This window comes from Desmodus rotundus, chromosome 9, assembly GCF_022682495.2.
Source record: "Desmodus rotundus isolate HL8 chromosome 9, HLdesRot8A.1, whole genome shotgun sequence".
Taxonomy (NCBI): Eukaryota; Metazoa; Chordata; class Mammalia; order Chiroptera; family Phyllostomidae; genus Desmodus; species Desmodus rotundus.
Window position 1 is genome coordinate 109,631,605 of NC_071395.1, and position 21,100 is coordinate 109,652,704.

The window sequence follows — 21,100 nt, forward strand, 5'->3', positions numbered from 1 at the left end:
TCCATGCAGGTGAAGCCCAACAACAGGCTTAGGATGGCCCTGGGATTCAGGGTAGTTACCGGGAGGGGCGCCTGGGGCTTTCTCAGGGCTGGCAAATGTTTTGTTTCTTGATCTGGGTGCTACTTCCCCTGGAGTCTGTTCAGTTTGTACCAATTTGTCCTGCTACACTGTAATGACATGCATTTTCTGTGTGTTACATTTTAGTTTGCAGGCTGTTGCTCAATCCGCTGAGCCACACCAGCCAGGGCTGTGTGTTACATTTTAATTAAGACATTTGCTTTATTTTTTTTAATTAGTAATAGTTTTTTCTTAGAGGTATGAATCAGCAGGTAGATGTGGCCCATCAACCCAGTGCAGTGAAGCGCAGGAAAGCAGAGTGGGGCCAGCATCTGGGTTCCCCAGACCATGGGGGGTGGCAGCTGAGCATGTGGGTTGACCGAACTCTTCCCCCTGCCTCTCTGTCAGCCCATCTTGACCTCCTTCCAATCCCTGGTCCTCCTCCCCCTGCTCCTGGGATCATGCTCACAAAGGTGAGGACACCTTATGAGGATGAAGCCTGGGATGGAAGGCTCCGGGTGGCAGGCCAGGCAGACCCGCACCCATCCAGGTCCTCCACATGGCTTCTCACAACAGGTCCTGGGGGCCACGCTGTGGCAGGCCCCTCCGCCTCTGCCTGCTGCTAAGGCAGAGACAGCCAAGGCTGAGAGCTGTCTACTCCTCCCAGCTACCCTTCCCTAGATCTGCCTCTCCCCCCACTTAACCCCTCACCTGTTTGCCTAAGATTCAGCATTGGTGAAGAGCACAGCTTTGGAATCCAGCTTGTTCACTAGCTGTGTGACCTTGGGTGAGTTACTCAACCTCTCTGAGCCTTAGTGTCCTCATATATACTAAGAAACAGAGATGTAAAGGAGTGGGGTAGATGTCAATGGGGGTTTTAATATTTTCTTCCTGGACCCCAATAGATTGTTGTGCATACCCCCACTTTGGAGATCGCTGGCCCACAGCCTAAGGCCTAAGTGGCTCTGCTTGGCTTTGCGGGTCTGCAAGTGTGAACTCCACCTCGGACTACTGTCCTGCTTGGTCAGAGTGACAGCTCGCTGACTTCTGACCCCGGTCAGGTGTTGCCCACTCTCACATCTCTGTTTTTAGCCCCAGTGCAATTGTTCCTACCCCCATCCCCCACCACCAGCACCATCCACCCCTGGCTGGTGTGGCGCAGTGGATTGAGTGTGGGCCTGCAAACCAAAGGATCGCAGGTGTGATTCCCACTCAGGGCACAAGCCTGGATTGCAGGCCAGGTCCCCAGGGAGGTGACAGGCAACCACAGATTGATGTTTCTTTCCTTCTCTTTCTCCCTCCCTTCCCCTCTCTCTAAAATTAAATAAATAACTTTTTTAAAGGGTTGGGGATTAGATTCCAGAGCAGGGCGCATATCTAGGTTGTGGGTTTGATACCCAGTCGGAGAGCATATGGGAGGCAACCAATCAGTGTTTCTCGCTCACATCTCTCTCCCTTCCTCTCTTTCTAAAATCAAAGTCCAAATCGGAGACAGGTGAGCCCTCCTCCCAGGCCCCAATGGACCGGGCACCCATGGACCTACTCGAGCAAGAATGGTGTGGGGAGTGGGGTGTTAGACAGTGCTAGGTCTGGCCTTCCTGGGACCTCCGGAGTTCCCCACCCTGCGGCAGCGATGACTCCTCCCTTCTGTGATTCAGATCTTTATTTGCTGGGGTTCACTGGGGTTAATTATTATTGTGGCTGGGTTGGGGTGAGAAGGAGCCCTGCCCTGGCCCCAGGGCCTGGAGGGGGACCCTGAGAGCCATGGGTGGGTTTGGAGACCTGGGAGGCTGGGGGGCACAGCTTGGATTAGAAAGGCACCTCCTTCAGAAGTGTAACCATTTCTATGCTCTAAACCCAGGTGGCTGGCCTTTAACCCCTTCTTGTCTTCCACCCATTCACGCCACCCCCCAAATCATCAAAGCCCCGTGAGGTCTGGCTCCATGAGGCCAGTGGCGTTATTCACAGGGGTGGGGCCAAGCGAGAAGCCTGGCCTCTGGCTCAGATCTTGGTCATCTGAGAGTGGGGCTGGCACCCCAAACTCCCCGGGCCCCAGCAGAGCAGGTCCCCATTGCCAGAGCATCTCAGCATCCGCCCCACCTCTGAGGACCCGACCCTCGGCCTGCTCCCACTGCCTGCTGCCTCCATCCCACCTTCCCAGGCTGCCAGCCATCCTGCAACAACAAAGCCAGGTTGGTGATGCCCAGAGGCAGGTCGGGGAGTGAGGGGGTGAAGGAAAGGGGGGCTGGCCAGCCCTGGACTGCTGGGGATGTGCTGAGGCTCCGAGGGCTGTCAGTCTGTGCCCCCCTTCTAGGAAAGGAAACTGAGGTCCAGGCTACCTTTCCAAAGTACACAACAAGTCAGGTCTTTGAAAGCCCAGGGCTGGAGCTGTTAGTAACCCAACTCCCGACTGGGGCACCGGGTCCCTCCCTCTGAGTCAGGGCAGCACCACAGCCGAGTGTGAGTGACTCTGGGATATGGAGTAGCCTTAAGGGTGGGCGTTGGGCCTGGTGGGGCCAGTGTCAGTGATGAAGGGGAGTGAGGGCCGTGATGCGTGCACAGTATGGAGGCCAAGAGCAGGGCCTAGAGCCAGGCGCTGGGTTCAGACATACCCAGGTTCCAATTCTCGCTGTGTGACCTTAGGTAGGTTGCTTGGCCTCTCTGAGCCTCGGTTTTCTGAGAGGGCGATTCAGAGTGGATGAAGGTGGTGCTACTTGCTTTAACAGGTCTCTGGAGAGAGTATGCAGGTAACTTCCGTAGTGTGGAAATCAGTGGGCCACAAAGGGCAAGTGCTCGCGGTAGACTCAGTTATGACTAATGTCATTTCCTGTGCAATTGTGATTATTATTGTTATGTTGAGTATTGATGTGATTTAAATCTAAGAGGCATTAGTATCAAAAATGATAGTAAAAAGTGGTTTCCATTTCCAGCAAGAAAAGGGCCTGCACCGGCTCACTCCATCCATTTCCCTCCCCGCCTTGCCCATGTTTTCCGTGGGGGGAGCGGGGGGCTGGGGTTCAGGGCCATGCTCACTCCCCCCACTTCTGCTTTGGAGTCTGGCCAGGCTGTGTAGAAGGCGTGGTGAGCATGGACGGAGAGTCTGGGGACAGCCCAGCGCGCCAGCTCTCTCTGCCGTTGGCCCAGGGATGCCCACCTGGCCGGGGCCCCTGGAGCCCTCCCTGTCTCCACATTCCTGTCCACCAGGTCCATGGGCGGGGCCTCCAGCTACTGCTGGGTGTCGAGGCCTGAGCTGAGTGCCTTACATAAAGTTCACCCTCACAACTGGCCTACAGAGTGGGGCACAATTCTCTGCACTTACAGACAGAAACTCTAAGACTGGGAAAGGCAAATTAGTCTTGCCAACATGGCAGAGCCGTGCATCCAACCGGGGCAGGCTGGCTCCGGGTCCCCTGGGGGCCCTGACTGCCCGGAATAGCAGGTTTACTTCAGCCCCCTCCTCTGCCTTCTGGGTCATTGGTCCTCCTCCTTCCCCCTCTGCCCAACCCCTCTCCCAGGGAAAGCTGTTGATAAAGTTCAGCTAGTGGCATAACAGGGACCCTGGCCAGTGAGTCTGTGACTGCCCCTCCAGAAAAGATGCCCAGCTCCTTGGGCATCCTAGGAACAGTCTGGCTTCCCCAGGTGACCTGCAGCTGGATGGTGGCCCACTCTTGTCTAGCTGACCATTCCTTAGCCACTGGCTAGGTTCTTAGCGCCCCCTGCTGGTCAGATGAGGCTGCCTTCAGTGCCAGCTCAGGGAGCCAGTATGTTTGGTGGGGCAGGGGTTCACTCTCAGTCTCACAGGGCTGCTCCCTGGGACTGCCTAGGACTGCCTAGGGCTCACCTACCGGGTGGCTGGGACCCCAGATGCAACGAGTCTGTCTCAGGCCGCCAATAAGCATGACCATTATTAAACGATGTGTACTAATTATGGGGCAGCATATTAAGTGCTTTGCCCGCATTATCATTTTGCCCTCCTAACGACCTATAGGATTAACACTGTTATTAGAATAAATTATAATACTGATTTTACAGCTGAGAAAAGAGGCTCAGAGCAGCGGGAGAACTCATCTGAGGCCACACAGCTAGAAAGGGGCAGAGACGGTTTGGCTGTCCAGACCTGGCTGCCTCCCGAGTCCCGTCACCTCCCGGGCAACGCAGGCTCATCTCAGAGGAGGTGGCATGGGCATGTGCTGGGATTGCATTGTCCAGCACTGGTCTAACATGGGGACGGGAGGCAGCTGGCCAGACAGAAAGACACCTGGTACTACTTTGCCCAGTTGGATGTTCTGTGACCTTCAGCCAGTCCCTTGCCCTCTGGCCTCAGCTCGCCTCCTCTGTAAGGTGAAAAGCTCGTGCCACATAGCAGAGAAGGCCCTTCCTGCCTCTGATGCATCCCACCACCCCCTGCTCCATCGGATCCGTAATGCCACTTACGATACAACTTCACGGCTCCACGAGCTGCCTGAAGTTGAGTGGAATAGCGTATTGAGTGTGTGTGCGCCCAGTGAGCATTCCATCCAGGGACGGTGTCCGTATTGTTACCAGATTCTAATCCCAAAAGGCTACGAATCGTTGATTATTCCAACCTTTTAGAAAGAATTTCCCTAACCTCGATCTAAATTTTTAGGGGATTGAGTGGAGAAAGTTGAGTCTCTAACGTGTAAACTTTTTCCCTTCCCTGTGTGTCTGCTCAGGCTTTCTAGAGCTGCAGAAGCTCCTGCGCCCCTGGCTTCCACCCTAGGGCCACGCTGACCTCGGAGGCGCCCGCCCTCACTGCTTCCGGTTAGTTCTGCATCCACGCTGAAGCTCTGTCTCATCAATGAGTCCTCAGCACCATGTCCTTCCCTAGACCCGCGACGCCAGAACTGGCGGAGTCCTTCATGAGGTAGGTGCAGTGACAAGCACGGCCACTAGGGGCCGCCGGCGGAGCACGGGAGGCAGAATCTCACGTCTCGTTGGCCCCTTTAGCAAGCAGCCCCGGGGGTGAGGAAAAGAGACCTGTGTTCTGGGTCTGGCCCCGCCCCTTGGTAGGCCTCAGTTTTTTCATCTGTAAAGTGGAGGGAGGTGGCCTAGAACCCCTAGATGGTTGCTAGGCAACCTTTCAGCCACTGATGTCGGACCTTTCTGATTGATGCTGGGAGGAAGAGGTGCTCTTGAACTCCCCTTAGCAGAACATCCTTAGGGAATGGAATAAAACAATTCCAGGGCCCTCTCCAAAGCTTGACTGAGAAAACGGAGCCCATTGTCCTGCAGCATAAAGGGATGCCTTACCCCTGGGAGAAAAGAGAGTTCTAAATAGGGCTGCCCCAAGAACTGCCTGGGGTGGCTAGGGAAACGGAGACCCCACTGGAGGCCTCCCAGGGGTGGGCGGGGGGCTTGAGATCAGGGCTCACAGGGCCTGGGTGATGGGTGGAAGCCTGCTGGGACACAGCTTCCGTCTGTGTCCGGAGAAGCCCAGGCAGACTGTGGTGGGAAGGGAGAAAGCGTGGTCCTGCTCTCAGTGGCTGCAGGCTCTGGGAGCAGGGCCGGAGCCTGGGCCACCTTCCTCACTCAGCTGCTCTGGGCTATCTTGTCCCAGTTCTTCTGGACCTTCCCCCAATCAGCTCCGGATTCTGGGCCCCAAGAGAGCAGGGGAATGTTCAGAGATGAGGGGAGGCCCTGCAGAAATGCACCCAAACATTCATCCCAAGACCCCCTCCAGTAACAGGACCAAGTCCTCAAAGGCACAGAAAAACCCTCTCCCTCTCCCACCCCATGGCTTGCTCTCTTCACCCCCACTCCCCCACCCCCAATGATTAAAGAACAGGACACAGGCATGGCAGTGATACAGAACGTACTCTACAAAAGTTATAATGAGCCTGCGGGAGGGAGTCTGGTACAGTGCTGGGGTCACTGAGCCCACCCCACCCCAGCACTCAGAGAGCAGGGAGGGACTGAGGCAGTACACAGCCAGGAACAGGAGAGAGAGGGCAGCACCTGGGGCTCCAGGGAAGTCGAGTCGGCACTTGGGGGAGGCCCCAGGCTCAGGCCCAGAGCAGGGAGGAGGATTGGGGTGGGCTCAGGGCGGCAGTGGCAAGCAGCCAAGCCCTCTGTTTGGGACCAGAGGCCACAGCCCACCTCCATCACACCCTGGCTCTGGGCGTGTGTGGACGGGGCCCACTTATGGGCCCAGAGACCCAAAGGGAGGCCTGTGGCATCTTTAGGGGTTCTCTTCCCCTGCCCTGGCCAAGGGGGCCCAGGAAGGAGCGGAGGGACTCTGGCAGTGCTCCCAGCAGAAGCTGCTTCCCAAGTTGAAGGTCAGGGATGGGGTCCACTGATGGGGGTGTGCCTGGGCTTCTGAGTGGCTCTCCCACATCTGCGACCTCAGTCTGACTGGAGAGCTCTGAGGACACACGACTGAGGACCCCCTGGGGCTGGTCTCTCTCCAGGACTCAACACCATCACGTAGCAGAGGTGCATGCTGCTCTCGCTTACCCACTATTCGTGCGGGACACGCAGCCACTTCCAGGCCTTGAAGGAAATCCGCCCACCAACCCCCAACACAGGCACAAAGAGCCCTGGGACCTGGGGACCATCAACAGCTCAGATAACCCCCATCCTCAGGCTGCTCCAGTGTCTACATGACAGGACCACACACGGTGGGCTGGACGCCCTACCCTGCCCAGTCCCCACTGGTCTCAGGCCTGGGGGCCATAATACTGCAGCCGGTTACTCTAGCACCTTTGTGTCTATTGCCCTGACCCTCTGGGGTCCCTGGGGGGCCAGGCTACTCAGCCAAGGAGAGGGAGGGTAAGGGAGAACAGGGGAGGGAGGGCAGAGCCAGGCTGGACCCCACCCCAGGGTGAGCTACCGGTCACCCCCCCACACACACTCCAGCCTGGCCCTCCAATGCCCCAGCATGGCCAATGCGGGGAGGAGAAGGGAACTGGCTGTGCTAGGGGTGGGGCTGGGGACTCAAGTCAGGGCATTTGGCTGAAGAGTTTAGCCAGAACCTCTTCTCTGGGGTTATGGGGGGAGGGGAGGCAGCTCAAATTCTTCCCTTCACAAGAGTATAGGCAGTACGCAAGTGTCCAGCCTGAGCAGGACGAGACCCTCAGAGCAGGGGTGGGGCAGACAGTGGCCCTGGGATGGTCTGTGCCCACGTCTAACACATGCACTCCCACCCAGGTCTCAGGGGCCTGTCATCTAGTCCCCGGGGGCCTGGTGACCTCCGCCTTTCCTCTGGCCCCCTGCAAATCCCCATGTCCTTTAGGGCCACTCAGATGGGCGTGGCTCAAGGGCTGCAGGACCCATCCGGGTGCCTCCAGGCCATACCCTCTGCTTCCGAGTGTGGGAAGGGTTTCAAGGGAGACGACCCACATGGTCCTTTCCCCTGGGGAGGGGCCCGGGGACTGCAGGGCTGGCAACTGTGAGGATTCCGTGGCCCCACCGTGGGTTGTGGCAACTTGCAATTCATTTTGGTCTTGGGGGGGAGAAGCCCCCTGTTATCTGTGGAGACAGAGACAGAAACAGACCTCAGATGAGAGCCTTTGAGACATTTTAAACCAAGACTAGCCATTTTACCACCTCACCATCTCTGGGCAGGCTGATGGTCCAAAATGGGGACACTTGCCTAAGAGTGCCCACACCATACCCCAAACTCTAAGGCAGACTGCCTCCAACAGCCACCCCTGCCCAGGCATGTAGGATGAAGGCCACAGATACCAAAAGGGCCTGTGGGATGCTGCAAGGAAGGGGTCAAGGCAGGGGTGGGCCACAGCATGGCCAGCATGGCAGCAGCCTTGAGCTCCTGTGATGGCTTTTTGAACGTGACAATTCTACCCTTTGCAGGAGTCACCCAGTCCCTAGGCTTTAAAGTCCAGGGATCAAGCCCAGCTCTGCCACCAGCAGCAACAGGCCCTGGGGGGGAGCACTCTAACCCTCCGAGCCTCCACTTGCCTGCCTGGATAATGGGATGATACAGCCCCTACGCTGGGGGATTGGGAAGGTTAAAATCGAGAACACCGGCAAGGGCATCTCCAGCACCCAGGACATGGGGGGAGGGGCAGCTCAAAACATCCCAGCTGTGATGACAGGGCTGCTGTGTCTCATCCAGACTAAGACACCCCTTCTCCCACACTTCGACACGTCCAAAATCGAGGTGCATTTTATATTCGCTGTGACAAGAAAGCATTGTCTCACTTGCAAATCGCAGCTTCTTTTTCTGAACTGGGGGTGAAGAAAACAAGTAGGGGCCTCTTGTAACTGCTGGTGACTTAGGTTTATGAAATGTGGTGTCATCCCCCACTTCCCGGAAAGGCAGACCCCCCAGCTCCCGTCTCCCCCAACCCCAAGGCTGAGGCACTCACAGCTCCGTGTCCTCCAGGGCAGGTGGGCGCTCCAGCGCCTGCCTCCGCCTCCGCACGGCCCCCATGATCTTCTTGCGGGGCCCCAGCGGGACACTGATGCTCCGGAGGTCCAGGTCTGAGCACAGCATCAACGCCTCAAGGTCGATCTTCTCGTGCCGCAGGAGGGAGGTGAAGTCCTCCATGTGCAGGGAGGCCAGGAAGGTCTCCAGCGGGCTCGTCTCGGGCTCCAGGTCCTCATCGAGGCCCAAGTCCAGCTCGTCCCAGGGCAGCTCCTCCCCGCAGCTGCGGTCCTGCAGGCTGTTGGCACTGCCCAGGCTGTCATCGTCCAGGCTGGGGGAGCTCTGCAGCCGTCCCCGCGGCGTGCCCGCGCCGTCCAGCGCCGCGTCCTCACGGCCCAGCCCGTGCAGCCCGCTGCCCAGGTAGTTCCTGCGGAACACCATGGTGCCCAGGCCGGGACGGGTAAACAGGGAGTCGTGGCCTGAGTCGGTGCTGACCTCCGAGTGGGCAGGCTCGGCCGCCAGTGTGGCACGAGAGACGCTGTCCTCATCGGAGAGGAACATGTCCCGGAGTGGGGAGCGACCCCACTCCTTGGGGTTGGCGTAGGGGCCCTGGCGTACGAACATCACGTCGCTGCCCAGCTGCAGGCCGGAGAGCGAGCGCACGCTCTTGCGGCCGTCCTCTGATATCTTGAAGGTGCCCTCGCCGCCCTGCTTGCGCCGCTCCAGCTTCCGCTGGATCTTGGTCTTGCCCCTGTTGGTGCCATGCAGCGTGGCCTGCGAGTAGGGCAGGTGGCTGCCCAGCGCCAGGTGCTGCAGCCGGCCGCTCAGGGTGCTGGACGCGAGGCTGGAGAAGCTGAGCGTGTCGGAGCGCTCAGCCAGCTCGCGCCGGTAGCGCCGCTCCATGCGCTCGTGGTGCTTGCGCTGCATCTTGGCGCACTCGCGGATGCGCCGCTCCGCCTCGCGGAAGGCCTTGTCCTTCAGCTTGCCCACCAGCTTGGGGTTGAGGCTGCTCTGCTTGGCCGCGATGGAGTCCAGGTAGCGCACGCACTCCATGTGGCCCTTCATGGCGGCCATGTCCAGCGGGGTGTGGTAGTCATTGTCCAGGCACCAGATGTTGGCCCCGAAGGACACCAGAAAGGAGAGGCAGTGCAGGTGACCATTGGAAGCTGCCAGGTGCAGGGGCGTGTTGCCCCAGATGTCACACTTGTCCGGGTCACCCCTGCGGTGCGAACACGTGGAGAGGGGCGATGAGCCATCTCAGCTCAGGCAGCAGCCGAAGTGGCTGCAGGTGTGGGGAGCTCTCTGCCTGGGTCAGCCTCCCCCAGCACAGCAGAGGGACCCGCCGGCCTCAGAGCTCTACTCCAACTCGGGGATGTGCAGCTCTGAGCTACCAGACAGAGGTGGAGTGAGCCCAGGGGCAAAATGGCCCCAGGCACTGCGGGGGGTGGGGCGACAGAGAAGGCGGGGCCTTCCCCAAGAGAACTGAGGGCTGGGAATCTCAGGGGATAAATATTTGATGCCCAGAGAGAAAGGAGTGAATTATTCATGGGGCCTAGTGGGGAGCTGGCCCAGAGAGGTGGTGGGCCAGGGTGAGTCTGGGTCTCTAGGCAGATGCGGTGGGGAGCGTGGCTGCGTGTGCGGGAGTGACCGTGAAAGAGGCCGAGAGGGCGGTGTGTGCCGAGCCTGGGCCTGAGTGAGTGCGTGAGGGAGAAGAGTGCCTGCGTGGTGGCGGGCACGGCCATGTCTGCAGGGAGCGGGGCCAGGCCTGGCAAGCCCAAGTGTGACAGGAGGTGTCGGGTCTTGGCCTGGGCCAGGAGGGGAGCGTGGGGGCAGCCAGCACTAGAGGAGAGGAGGGGGGAAGCCTGCAACCTGGGCCCAGCCGCCCTCTGCGTCCCTGCCGCCCCATCTTTGGGAGCCCTGTGAGACAGGCTGGCTTGGACCTGTCCAGGGAGCCCACGCAGCCCCCTACAACACCCTCGACATCAGGCTGTGTTCCCCGTGGGCACCCTTCCACTGGCTGCTCCAAACTCTCCCTCACTCAGGGGCCTAGCTCAGCGCCTCAGCCTCCTGCTAATGAGGCCACAAGGCCACCCAGCAGGGCTGGAGGAAGAATCACCCCTTTGTCATTACTGCTCCTGAACAGCCCCCTCCTCACTTCCCCTACTAGTCACCAAGTCCTGCAGGACAAGGTGGGAGGGACTGCTTGGCATCTGGTGTCCACACCTAAACACCAGCCCTTGCCCCCCGTGGGAGTTGGGGATGGGTGGGGGGGCTTGAGTCTCTCTGAGGGTGGGGGCAGGAGGGCAGGGTCACTGTGTGCCCTCTTGGTGTGGGGAGGGACCAGTCTGACCACTTGGAACATGGCTCAGCTGCCTGGTCTTAGGGGCTGCCCCCACCCTGCCGGGGGGACAGCCACCAAGGGAGGGCAGGGGGTTTCCCCCATCCACCACACGTTCAGGCCACAGGCCAGCACCCAGCACCAGGGCCAGCGGGGGCCAGGCCCTGCACCATGACCTCCCCGGGCCTGAGATGTGCATGTTGGTCCTCCCAGGGCATCTCGTCCACTCTTGTCTCTGCCCAGGCTGCCCTGGTGTCCAGTTCAACCTGACTTCTTTTTCTAAATCTGCAGGGGGCGGGGAAGTCATCCATGGTGTCATTCTGCCCCAGGAGCCCCTCCAGTGTGCCTGGACACTGCATTCCTCAACTGCTACCTCTGAACCCCTTCCCAGGCCCTGACATCGGGACTGTGGGCCCAGCCCTCCCTCTAGACAGCTCCAAAGGGAGGGTGAGGCAGCCTTTGGTGGGGGAGGGGCACGAAGGGAGTTGTGGAGTGGCTGAACGCAGTGACATTTGGTACTGTGGACAGTGCCCATAAATCCCAGCAATGAGCAGGGGACACAGTGTGAGCCTGAGCCTAGGAGGACGGGGTGCTGCTGGGAGAGCCCTTTGGCTCCCTGGCTGGGGGCGGGCAGTGAGGAGCCCCTCCTTTCCTAGTCCCACCCTGACCCCACTGAGGCTCTGCACCTTCTCTCCTGTTCTTTGGTGGCACCCTGAAGCAAGTGTGCCTCTCACACTTGCTTCAAGGTGCCACCCACCCAGGAGACCTCTCCCACACTCCCACCTTCCCCTCACTCTGCAGATGCTCCCACAATGGTGAACCCCCAAATCCTAGTCCTCCTCCCCTAGCCCCATATCCAGGTCACAGGTGTCACGCGCCTCCGCTTGTGCTCCCCTCCTTCCCACGACTGCCAGGCTGCAAGGTCCCACCTTAGGGTCTGTGGCCGGGGAAGGGAGTGGCTCAGAGGAGAGGGTGCTCTGGAATCTGGGGAAGGGTCTCAGGGCGCTGAGGCTCTCTTCCCCATCCCCTGCATACTCACCCCCGGCTCACGATGAGGCGCAGGGACTCCAAGTTGCCGTGGTAGGCAGCCCAGAGGGTGGGGGTCATGCCATCCTCGTCGGGGGCGTTCAGCTCCTTCCGGGTGGCCTCCTTGAGGAGCTCCAGGTAGCCGTCCCTGGCCGCCCGGTGGTACTGGTCGTTCATGGCTCCGGACTCGGACAGGGCGGGCAGGGGGCACGGGGAAAGGCCCCCCGCGGGGGAGGGTGTCGGCGTTAGGACTGAGGCATGGGGTTGGGGGACGGGCAGGGGCAGGGGCAGGGGCCGGGGCTGCCAGCCCCCGCTGCCGCAGACGGAGGGTGCCGAACGCCAGAGCCGCCGCGAGCTGCTCCGACATCTGAGCCGCTCACCGGCGGGAGGGGGGAGGATCTCCTGCGGCCGGGGAGCCGCCCCCGGGCTGCCCCTGGGTCCTAAACACCCTGTCCCGAGAGCTCAGGGGTGACGGGGCAAGGCCCTGCCCTCTCTCCGAAAGTGCCCCCCCAGCGCCCCGCCCTGTGAAGACCAGTCCGGGCACAGCCCGAGGGCTGTCCTCACTGGAGCCCAAGGGCGCGCCTTCCGACGTCTCCACCCGTCAAAGGAGCGGGCCGAGGGCTGGGGAAGGGTGTCTGCGGGCAGTCCTGGCCCCCGAACAGGGGGTCTATGCGGGGTGTTACGACCGACCGCCGGCCAGTCCGCAGGTGGAACCCGCCGTCCCCACGCGTCCCCGGGCGTCGGCAAGAGGCCTTCCAGCAGGGGGCGCTAGAAGACCGGGCGCGGACTCGGCGCCGCGGGAGCCGCGTACCCGAGCCGAACTCCGCCGCCGCCCGCCCGCGGAGCAGGGGAGGGGCAGGGACAGAGGAGGAAGGAACTTAGATCAAAGGAAGGCTGTCGGGGAAAGGGGCGCGGGGGTCCAGATCTTGGGGCAGCCACAGAGGAGCACAAAGGTATAGGGCGCACCGAGAGCGTTGCAGTGCCGACGGGCCCTGGGGTCGTCTTCGAGCCCAAGTTCTCGGGGCTCCCGGCGGCCAGGATCGCGGGGTGCCAGGGCGCGGTGGGCGGCGCGGGCGGGGTGCCCTCTGGGTGGCGCAGTGCGGGGCCGCGCCCGAGCCTGGCCCCGCGGAGGTGACGGGGAGGCGGCGGACCAGGGGGGGCGCCTGTTACCGAATATAAACCTCGCCTCATCTGGCTCCCGCGCGCCCTTCCCTAAATTCAGCTTGGAGAAAAGATGGATCATGTGAGTGGGACAGAGAGGTTGGTGGAGCCGAGCTCCCCGGGCTGTAAATCACTCTGCCCGCCCCGCTCCAAAGCGCCCGTGCAGCCCGGCGTGGGAGAGAGGAGACGCTCGCCGCCCTCCGACCGCCAGCTCGGCGCGGGCTCCCGGCGCAGCCAGGTGGGTGCCCTGGGCCAGGGGGCCCACGGATTTGGGGAGTGGAGGCCTTGCCCGGGGTCCGACAGGGCTGCCGCCGCTGGACGCGGGCGGTCTCAGCTTTTCTCCTCCCCACTCCCAGAGCTTCCTCGGTCACCGCAGCCCGCTCTGAGTTAGAAATCCCCCCGCCCCCAAATCTAGGGATAAGATGGGGGAACGAGCCCGGGGTCCCGCTCGCTCCTTCCGCACAGTGATCCCAGCAGGACCCTCCAGTCGCCCTGCCATGTCCGAGGATCCCGCCGCCCGCCCCGAGGAGAGCCGGCCGGCGCCGCGGGCGGGCCCCCGCGAGGTGTGGAAGAAGGGCGGCCGTCTGCTGTCGGTGCTGCTGGCCGCGAACGCGCTGCTCCTCGCCTGCGCGCTCGTCAGCGGCGGTGCCTTCAACAAGGTGGCGGTGTACGACACCGACGTGTTCGCTCTGCTCACCACCATGATGCTGCTCGCCGCGCTCTGGATCCTCTTCTACCTCCTCCGCACCGTGCGCGGCCCGGAGGCGGTCCCCTACCGGGATGCGCACGCTGGCCCTATCTGGCTCAGAGGTGCGGGGAAGGTGGGGTGGGCCAGGCAGGGGGCTGGAAGCTGGGGGTCTCCCAGGAATTGTGGAGTGCGTGGTGGAGGGAGAGGGGTTAGAAGTTCCCCCGACGAGACTAGATGTGGCTGAGGGACAGGTGGGCAAGAAGAGGAAGGGAGAGGGTCCTGGAGGAGGGGTGAAGGCGAACTTCTTTGCCCTGTCTAAAGATCAAGAAAGGGTGGTCGTGGGAGAGCCTCTGATGGAGAGCAGAAAACAGGTGAGAGCTGCCGCTGAAAGGGGCCATCTAGGACCCCTCCCCTTATCTATTTAGCCTCAAAGAGATGGGGCCCAATGGGACATCCCTCTATGCACCCATTCAATCATACACTCATACCTCCATCCACCCACCCATCCATCCATCCATCTATCCACCCATCCATTATCCCAGCCCATCCATCCATCTGTCCACCCACCCATGCATTATCCCACCCCATTCATCCATTCCTCTACCCACTCACCCAACCAATCACTCATCTAGCCATCTATCCTCGGATCCATAAGCCTCCTCTCCTGCCTCTCTGCCCTGCCCCACCCCCCAAACCCCCTTCCCAGGTGGGCTGGTGCTGTTTGGGATCTGCACCCTGGTCATGGATGTCTTCAAGACCGGCTACTACTCCAGTTTCTTCGGGTGCCAGTCAGCCATCAAGATCCTGCACCCTCTCGCCCAGGCTGTGTTTGTCATCATCCAGGCAAGTGGGTGCGAGGTGTGTCCTTGGGTGCGGCGGACAGGACCCAACACCTGGGGTGGGGTCAGGAGACCCGAGCTCCACTCTTTTTCTGCCCTGAGCAATCCGATAAGGTGGAGACAAGCTGTAGAGGAGATCAAACGAGTCCATACCTCTGGAAGTACTTGGTAAGGAAGTACTATCCAAATGGGAGTGCCCACTTAGCAGCCCTGTGATTTCATTTCGACCCGAGCAGTGCCACTTCTTAACACCCAAGAGGTGTGACTTGTGGCAGTGACCCTAGAACCTGGCCTGCCCTCCCTGGGGGCCCATAGAGGGCATCGGTCTCAGCCCAGGGTCCTGCTGCAGACATGGCCAGTTTGCCTGAACCACGGCTGCGATATTCTGAATTTGTTCAGGAAATAGGGTATGCTGCACCTGGGGGTTTCAAACACATTCAAATACATATTTTTAAAGATTTTTTTTTTGTTTACTAGGGAGAGAGGAAGGGAGGGAGAAAGAGAGGGAGAGGAATGTCAGTGTGTGGCTGCCTCTCACGCATCCCCTCCTGGGGACCGGCTCGCAATGTAGGCATGTGCCCTGACTGGGAACCGGCGACCCTTTGGTTTGCAGGCGGGTGCTCAATCCACTGAGCCATGCCAGCCAGGACCAAATACATATATTTTTATTTACTGCATAAATAACATTTTGAAAGATCTTCCTACTGAGCTGAGAATGGGCTGTTTAGTGCACTATTCATCCTGTTCCCTAGGAGAGGGAGCAGTGGCCTTATGTGGGAGCAGAGCAGACCCCAGCCCTGGAAGACTAGAATGACCATGGGTACAGCTACCCCCACACAAACATCATCCCTGCGGCCCATTTTCCATAATTCAACACATTCATGACTTTGAAATTGGTATAGTTTTAGTCTCTTACATTTTACGGGTTTGAAGAATACTCAGATACAAGGAAAATGCAGATACTCCACACGGTAAGGGTTTGTTGGCAGCTGGGTGAGAGCCAGGCCTTGCAGGGCTCCGCAGGATGGAGGTGGGGTGCTGGATGCTGCCACTTTGAGTGAGACGCCACCCGAGGTTCTTTCCCCCTTGGACAAGACCTAGCCTGGGGCTGGCCTTGCCCCAGGAATAAATAACCAGACACCCAAAACTCTACCAGACCTCTATCCTGCAATAAACAAACTCCAGGACCAAAGTGTTTTACAGGTGCCATTTTGCAAATTATTAAAGAAAAGAGTGCTAGTTTCTCTGGGTTGTTCCACACAATTGCTCCCGCTCTCACTTTGTAAAGCTAAAATAAACATAGTGACTTGGCAGGAGGGCTTTGGAGGCAGAGAGGACTGAATGCTGGGCGTGCACATGGGCACTTCTTAGCTATAGTTGCTCTGCCGAGTGAAAGACCTCACCACTCTCTCTCCACACAGACTTACTTCCTCTGGGTCTCTGCTAAAGACTGTGTTCACGTCCACCTGGATCTGACCCGGTGAGTGCACAGCTCAGGGGCCATGCCCAGCACGCCCGTGCTCCCTGTGCATGAGAGGTGGGGGTCTCCAACCTGAGGCAGGGGTCCTCTCTCTGCCCCTTAGGTGGGGTTTCAGCCAAAGCCCCCTTGCTTCATCAGCCTGATTTCCATCACTCTGGGCAATGGTGTGCACGTGTGTGCGTGGGTGTGCACACACATGTGCTTTGGTGGGATGGGCTGTTTAGTGCACTATTCATCCTGTTCCCTAGGAGAGGGAGCAGTGGAGGCTGAGCCCCTAGAGACCCCCAGGCAGCCTTGCATCCCTCCAAACTCAGCTTCCTGTTCACACGGGGGCCCGACTGCTTGCTTGTTTCTCAATGCTGTGTCCACTGTAGCTCCCCAGCACTCTCTCCACCTTGCCGGGGACCCCAGGTGAGCCAGACTCTCACGGGCCTCTTTGCTCGGCCTCTGCAAACAGGTGTGGCCTCATGTTCACTCTCACCACCAACCTGGCGGTCTGGATGGCAGCCGTGGTGGACGAGTCGGTGCACCAGGCCTCCTTCCACAGCACCGCGCCCGGCAACGCCAGCCACGCCCACCGTGCTCTTGACCGTGAGTGCCCCCTTTGGGTGGCCCCTGGCCCTTCCACTGCTGGGCCCCAGGCTGGGCACTGGTTCCCCTGTAGAGTCGGCCTCCTCCTGCGCCAGGCTCTGACTCTGACATGTGGGTGTGGATGACCCTGGAGGGGGAGTGTCGGGGGCACCTTCTCATCCTGGAGGGTGTGGTCTTGGCCCCCATGTTCAGGTCTCCATGACACTAAAGAAGGGACTTGGGCTCCAGGAAGAAAGGGCAAGTGTGATGGAACTGGGGCGAGAGGAGGGAGGCGGTGGCTCGATGGCAGAAGCGTGGGGTCAAGTGGAGCGCCTGGTGAGCGGACGCTGGCACGGTGACAGTGACAGTCTGCTGAGCTCTACATGTCAGGTGCTGTGCTGAGGCTCTTAAGCCTCGCACCCTTCCTACGAGGTGGGTGATAGCAATATTCCCATTTTACAGCTGAAGAGACTAAGGCATAGCGAGGCGATGCAGCTTTCCCAAGGCCACGGCGCTTGAAATTGGACAACTAGTGCTCAGACCCACCTTTGCTTTTGACCGCAATGCTATCCGAGCAAGGATGGGGTCCACAGTCCCCCCTGGTCCTACTTCTCTGGACCTCTCTAGGCCCCCTGCTAGCTGGGACCAGACTATGCCCGAAGACCTATTCACACACCCAGTGCGGGGGCCCAAGAAGGGAGAGCATGGGCCCAGCCCCCAGGAGACCCAGGCCAGCAGGATTGACAGAGGGCCGCTTTTTGCATACAGAGAGTTCCTGAGGGTGCCTAAACCCAACCTGGGGGGTCGGGGGCGGGGAGGGCAACTGAATGTGTAGGAGCTGTGGGGTGCACAGAGGCATGCTTGGGGAGGCACCTGTCCCGGGGTTCCGAGGCAGGTCATTGGAGTTAGCTCTGCCATCACAAGTCACTTTGCCTTGTGAGCCTCAGCTTCTTCATCTGCAAAATCAGCTGGGACAGTTGTGGAGACCCAAAGAGATGTTTGCCGAGCCTCCTGCAGGGCACCTTCTAGGTGCAGCACGAGACTCCTCTTAGTGCGGTACAAGCCGAGGGCACGGAGGTCGTGGCCCAGGCCTGGGCACAGCAGCTCACTTTCTGGGCTGCATCAGAGGAAGCTGGAACTTCAGGGGTTCCCGAGAGGGCCACCTTCTCTCAGGACCAGAACCTCGCCTATGTCAGGGAGCCAGGGGTCATTACCGGTGGGGACAGGTGGGCGGTGTTTCCCTGAAGGAGTGGAATGGGGCGAAGCAGGCAGTTTTGTGGTTCAGATTTTTTCTTTTTACCGAGCACGGGCTATTGTTTACCGATGCGTCCCACGGTCTCTGGCACACGGTAGGTGTTCAGGCGATGATGGCGGGGTGAACGAGCACACCGAGGGCAGCACAGGCGTTTGGGGATGCAGTGGTGAATGTGGCACAGCGACCCTGCCCTTCCGAAGGCCGCAGTCCGGGGGTGAGGTTCTTCCGATGGGGCGCCTCCAGGGAGGTGCGAGGGCAGTGCCGCTCTGTGCCCCTCTGTCCACAGCGGAGCGCGCGGGCGGCCAGCTCGGAGGAGACTGCCCGTGCGACACGGTCACCTGCAGGATCTTCCAGCAGGGCTACTTCTACCTGTATCCCTTCAACATCGAGTACAGCCTCTTCGCTTCCACCATGCTCTACGTCATGTGGAAAAACGTGGGCAGGATGCTGGCTTCCTCTGCCCACGGCCACGGCCACGACCCGTCCCCAGTCAGCCTCTTCCGGGAGACGTTCTTCGCTGGCCCAGTCCTGGGCCTGATGCTCCTTATCGCAGGGCTAGCCGTCTTCGTCATATATGAGGTCCGAGTGAGTGGGGAGAGGGGCCACAGCCAGCAGGCCCTGGTCACCTACTACAGCTTCAACATCGTCTGTCTAGGGCTCATGACCTTGGTCAGCCTGAGTGGCTCGGTCATCTACCGTTTTGACCGCCGGGCCATGGACCACCATAAGAACCCCACACGCACCCTGGACGTGGCCCTACTGATGGGCGCCGCCCTGGGCCAGTACGCCATCTCTTACTACTCTATTGTAGCCGTGGTCGTGGGCACGCCCAGGGGCATGCTGGGCGCGCTCAACCTAGCCCACGCTCTGCTCATGATTGCGCAGCACACCTTCCAGAACGCGTTCATCATCGAGAGCCTCCACCGGGGCCCACCTGGGGCTGAGCCTCACGCTGCCCCTCCCAAGGAACCCTGCCTTACCTTTGCCAACCTGGACGCCCTCCACACCTTGCCTGCCTGCCCACCCGTCCCCAGGCTGGTTGGCTCCAGCCCAGAGGGCCCTCAGGAAGCCATGGCCGTCGTCTTGGCCCCCAGGAGCCACTGGAGACGTCGGTGCCTGAAGGACATTTCTCTCTTTCTCCTGCTCTGCAACATCATCGTGAGTCCCTGGGGGAGAGGTGTGGGCTGGGCGAGGGAAGGCCAGGAAGGAGGTTCTTCCAGGTTCATTCACTTGCCCTTCTCTGTCTTGCCCCAGCAGTTAGAAGAAGGATAGGTTCAGAGAGGGTCGGGTGCAGCCCCCAGGCGAACAGCGTCTCAGGGCACACAGAGAATGAAGTCCTAGCGGCCTGGCATCCATGCAGCAGCCAAGGCTGGAGGGGTCTCAGGGTTTGCTGGCATGGGGGCTGGGCAGAGGTGAGAGGGGGTTGTGGGGGCCCTCCCCCCACCATGTGGGAGGTGTGACTGCTGCTGCGAACTTGTGACCAGCCCGCTGCCCTGAATAACTGGAGCAGCAGCAGGAAGTAGCGGAGACCAGCGTAAGTGTGAGCAGCGGGATAGCAGAGTGCAGCGTCGGGCTAGCCAGGAAGGGGGCGCCCACCACAGCCAGCCCCTCCCCAGGGTTTCAGCGAAGTGCCTGATGCAACAGGCTTCGCCCCACACAACTACCGCCATGTACGAAAAACACTCTTCACAAAGGAGCACCACCTCAGGGAAACACTCCTCGAGTGGCTCCCACCCGACAGTGTCCACATATCCCCGGGGGCACTCCCTCATACAGAAACCTGTGTCCACGAGTACCTCCCACACCCTCCTCTAAAGAAATTTCGCTCAATATGGAAACAGCCCTTTCAGCTAGCTATAGCCAACAGAAAAATAAAATTATAGGGTCCGGCACAAGTGACGCCCCTTTTTAATCACAAAATCATAAGCATGTAATACTGTATCATAACAATGTCACACTCAGGTGCACCATGTGACATTGTAGGTGAAAATGTTCAAATTAAAACTATAAATTATTATACCCATATTATTACGCTCCCAACCACACTCAAGCCAGCCTGTACTTGTGACAGAGAAACAGCCTTGAGGTGGGAACGTCAATATAAAACATCGCCAGACAGAATTCCACCCCAGTGTCGTCCACACGAAATACACCAACAACCCACCGTTCTTAGTGAAATTTCCGTTGTAAATATTGCCCGTCCTGCAGGTAACTCCTCCGCCCCCCTCCCCCCGTAAAAGAGTGACCGGCAATCTCAGACCTAGCGGTGGAATGAGTGAGGCTCAAACATCATACCCTGAGCCAGCTTTCGTGCCGCCCAGCCCACAGCTGGGAGTCACCTTTGGGGGCTGTTTCTGCTCCAGGTGTCTGAGCCTGGATCCACTGCGAGAGCATCACCTCCAACTCCTTCACTTCCTGGGACAGAAACAGGCTGAGAGAGGGGCGTGCCCAAGGACGCAGTTAATTGGGGAGGGAAAGTGTGAGGTTAGCCTAGAAGCCTTTGTTTTTTACCCCATACCCTGCCCCAGCACTTTCTGGCTGGACCCTGACCCCTGCCCCTGCCTTGGGCCTGTCTGATTCTGCCACACATCTCTCCAGGAGAGAGCTCCTGATTTAGTCATTGCTAAATTTCCGTCCAGTTTTCATGTCATCTCCTGAAGCCTCTTCCCCCTCCCTCCACTCCACCAGCAGGGCACCCCATTGAGGGAGGAAGTGCAATCTCAGGGTCGCCCTCAGCCTCGGGAGGGCAAGTTGAAGTGAGGTCCCCATACAGCAACACCTAGGCCTTGCTGTCCACCAAACTAGAGGGCTGGGACCCCCTGCAAAGCCCACTAGTGTGACCCCGTCCAGCCAGGTCCTGACCCGCCCTCTGTCCCGCAGCTGTGGATCATGCCTGCCTTCGGGGCCCGCCCTCACTTCAGCAACAAGGTGGAGGTGGACTTCTATGGCTACTCCCTCTGGGCAGCCATCGTCAACATCTGCCTGCCGTTCGGCATCTTCTACCGCATGCATGCAGTCTCCAGCCTGCTGGAAGTCTACGTGCTGTCCTGAAGCCCCTGGCAGCCCCATGGAGAGGGGACTCAGCTCGTGTGCCCACACCGAGACCCTCAGGAATGAGCCCCCAGCCGGCAGTCACTGCCACGTTGCCACCTGTTCCCCGATGGCCCCAGCGGGGAATTTTCACAAACGTTCTCTTCCCGGGTGTGTTTAAATCGCAACCAGGACATGCTCATGTACCCCAGCGTGACCCTGGTGCATGGGGCGATGGGGCAGGGAGATCCCCGCCCCTCCTGAAGCCGGGATATCCAGGACCGGATAAGACCTGGAATTGTCCGTGGC

At 59.8% G+C, this 21,100-nt stretch overlaps 2 protein-coding genes across 3 annotated transcripts; one reads left to right on the top strand and one right to left on the bottom strand.

The window, feature by feature from the left end:
- Window positions 1–7,351: 7,351 nt before the first annotated feature.
- On the bottom strand, window positions 7,352–11,945 carry USH1G (USH1 protein network component sans). Of its 2 annotated transcripts, none has more exons than XM_053911701.1 (2): window positions 8,406–9,623; window positions 7,352–7,545 (listed from the first exon to the last, which is right to left on the bottom strand). In XM_053911701.1, the coding sequence occupies exons 1-2, from the start codon at window positions 9,476–9,478 to the stop codon at window positions 7,542–7,544; spliced, it is 1,077 nt and encodes a 358-aa protein (XP_053767676.1). In that variant the 5' UTR covers window positions 9,479–9,623; the 3' UTR covers window positions 7,352–7,541. The 2 variants fall into 2 exon arrangements, with proteins under 2 accessions (XP_053767676.1, XP_024409245.2); XM_024553477.2 differs by lacking the exon at window positions 7,352–7,545 and adding an exon at window positions 11,782–11,945 and having other exon boundaries at window positions 8,402–9,623.
- A 1,481-nt stretch (window positions 11,946–13,426) lies between these two features.
- Window positions 13,427–20,812, top strand: OTOP2 (otopetrin 2). Its single transcript, XM_024554018.2, has 6 exons — window positions 13,427–13,739; window positions 14,324–14,460; window positions 15,878–15,936; window positions 16,394–16,527; window positions 18,048–18,919; window positions 20,642–20,812. The coding sequence occupies exons 1-6, from the start codon at window positions 13,427–13,429 to the stop codon at window positions 20,810–20,812; spliced, it is 1,686 nt and encodes a 561-aa protein (XP_024409786.2).
- The last annotated feature ends 288 nt before the right edge of the window (window positions 20,813–21,100 follow it).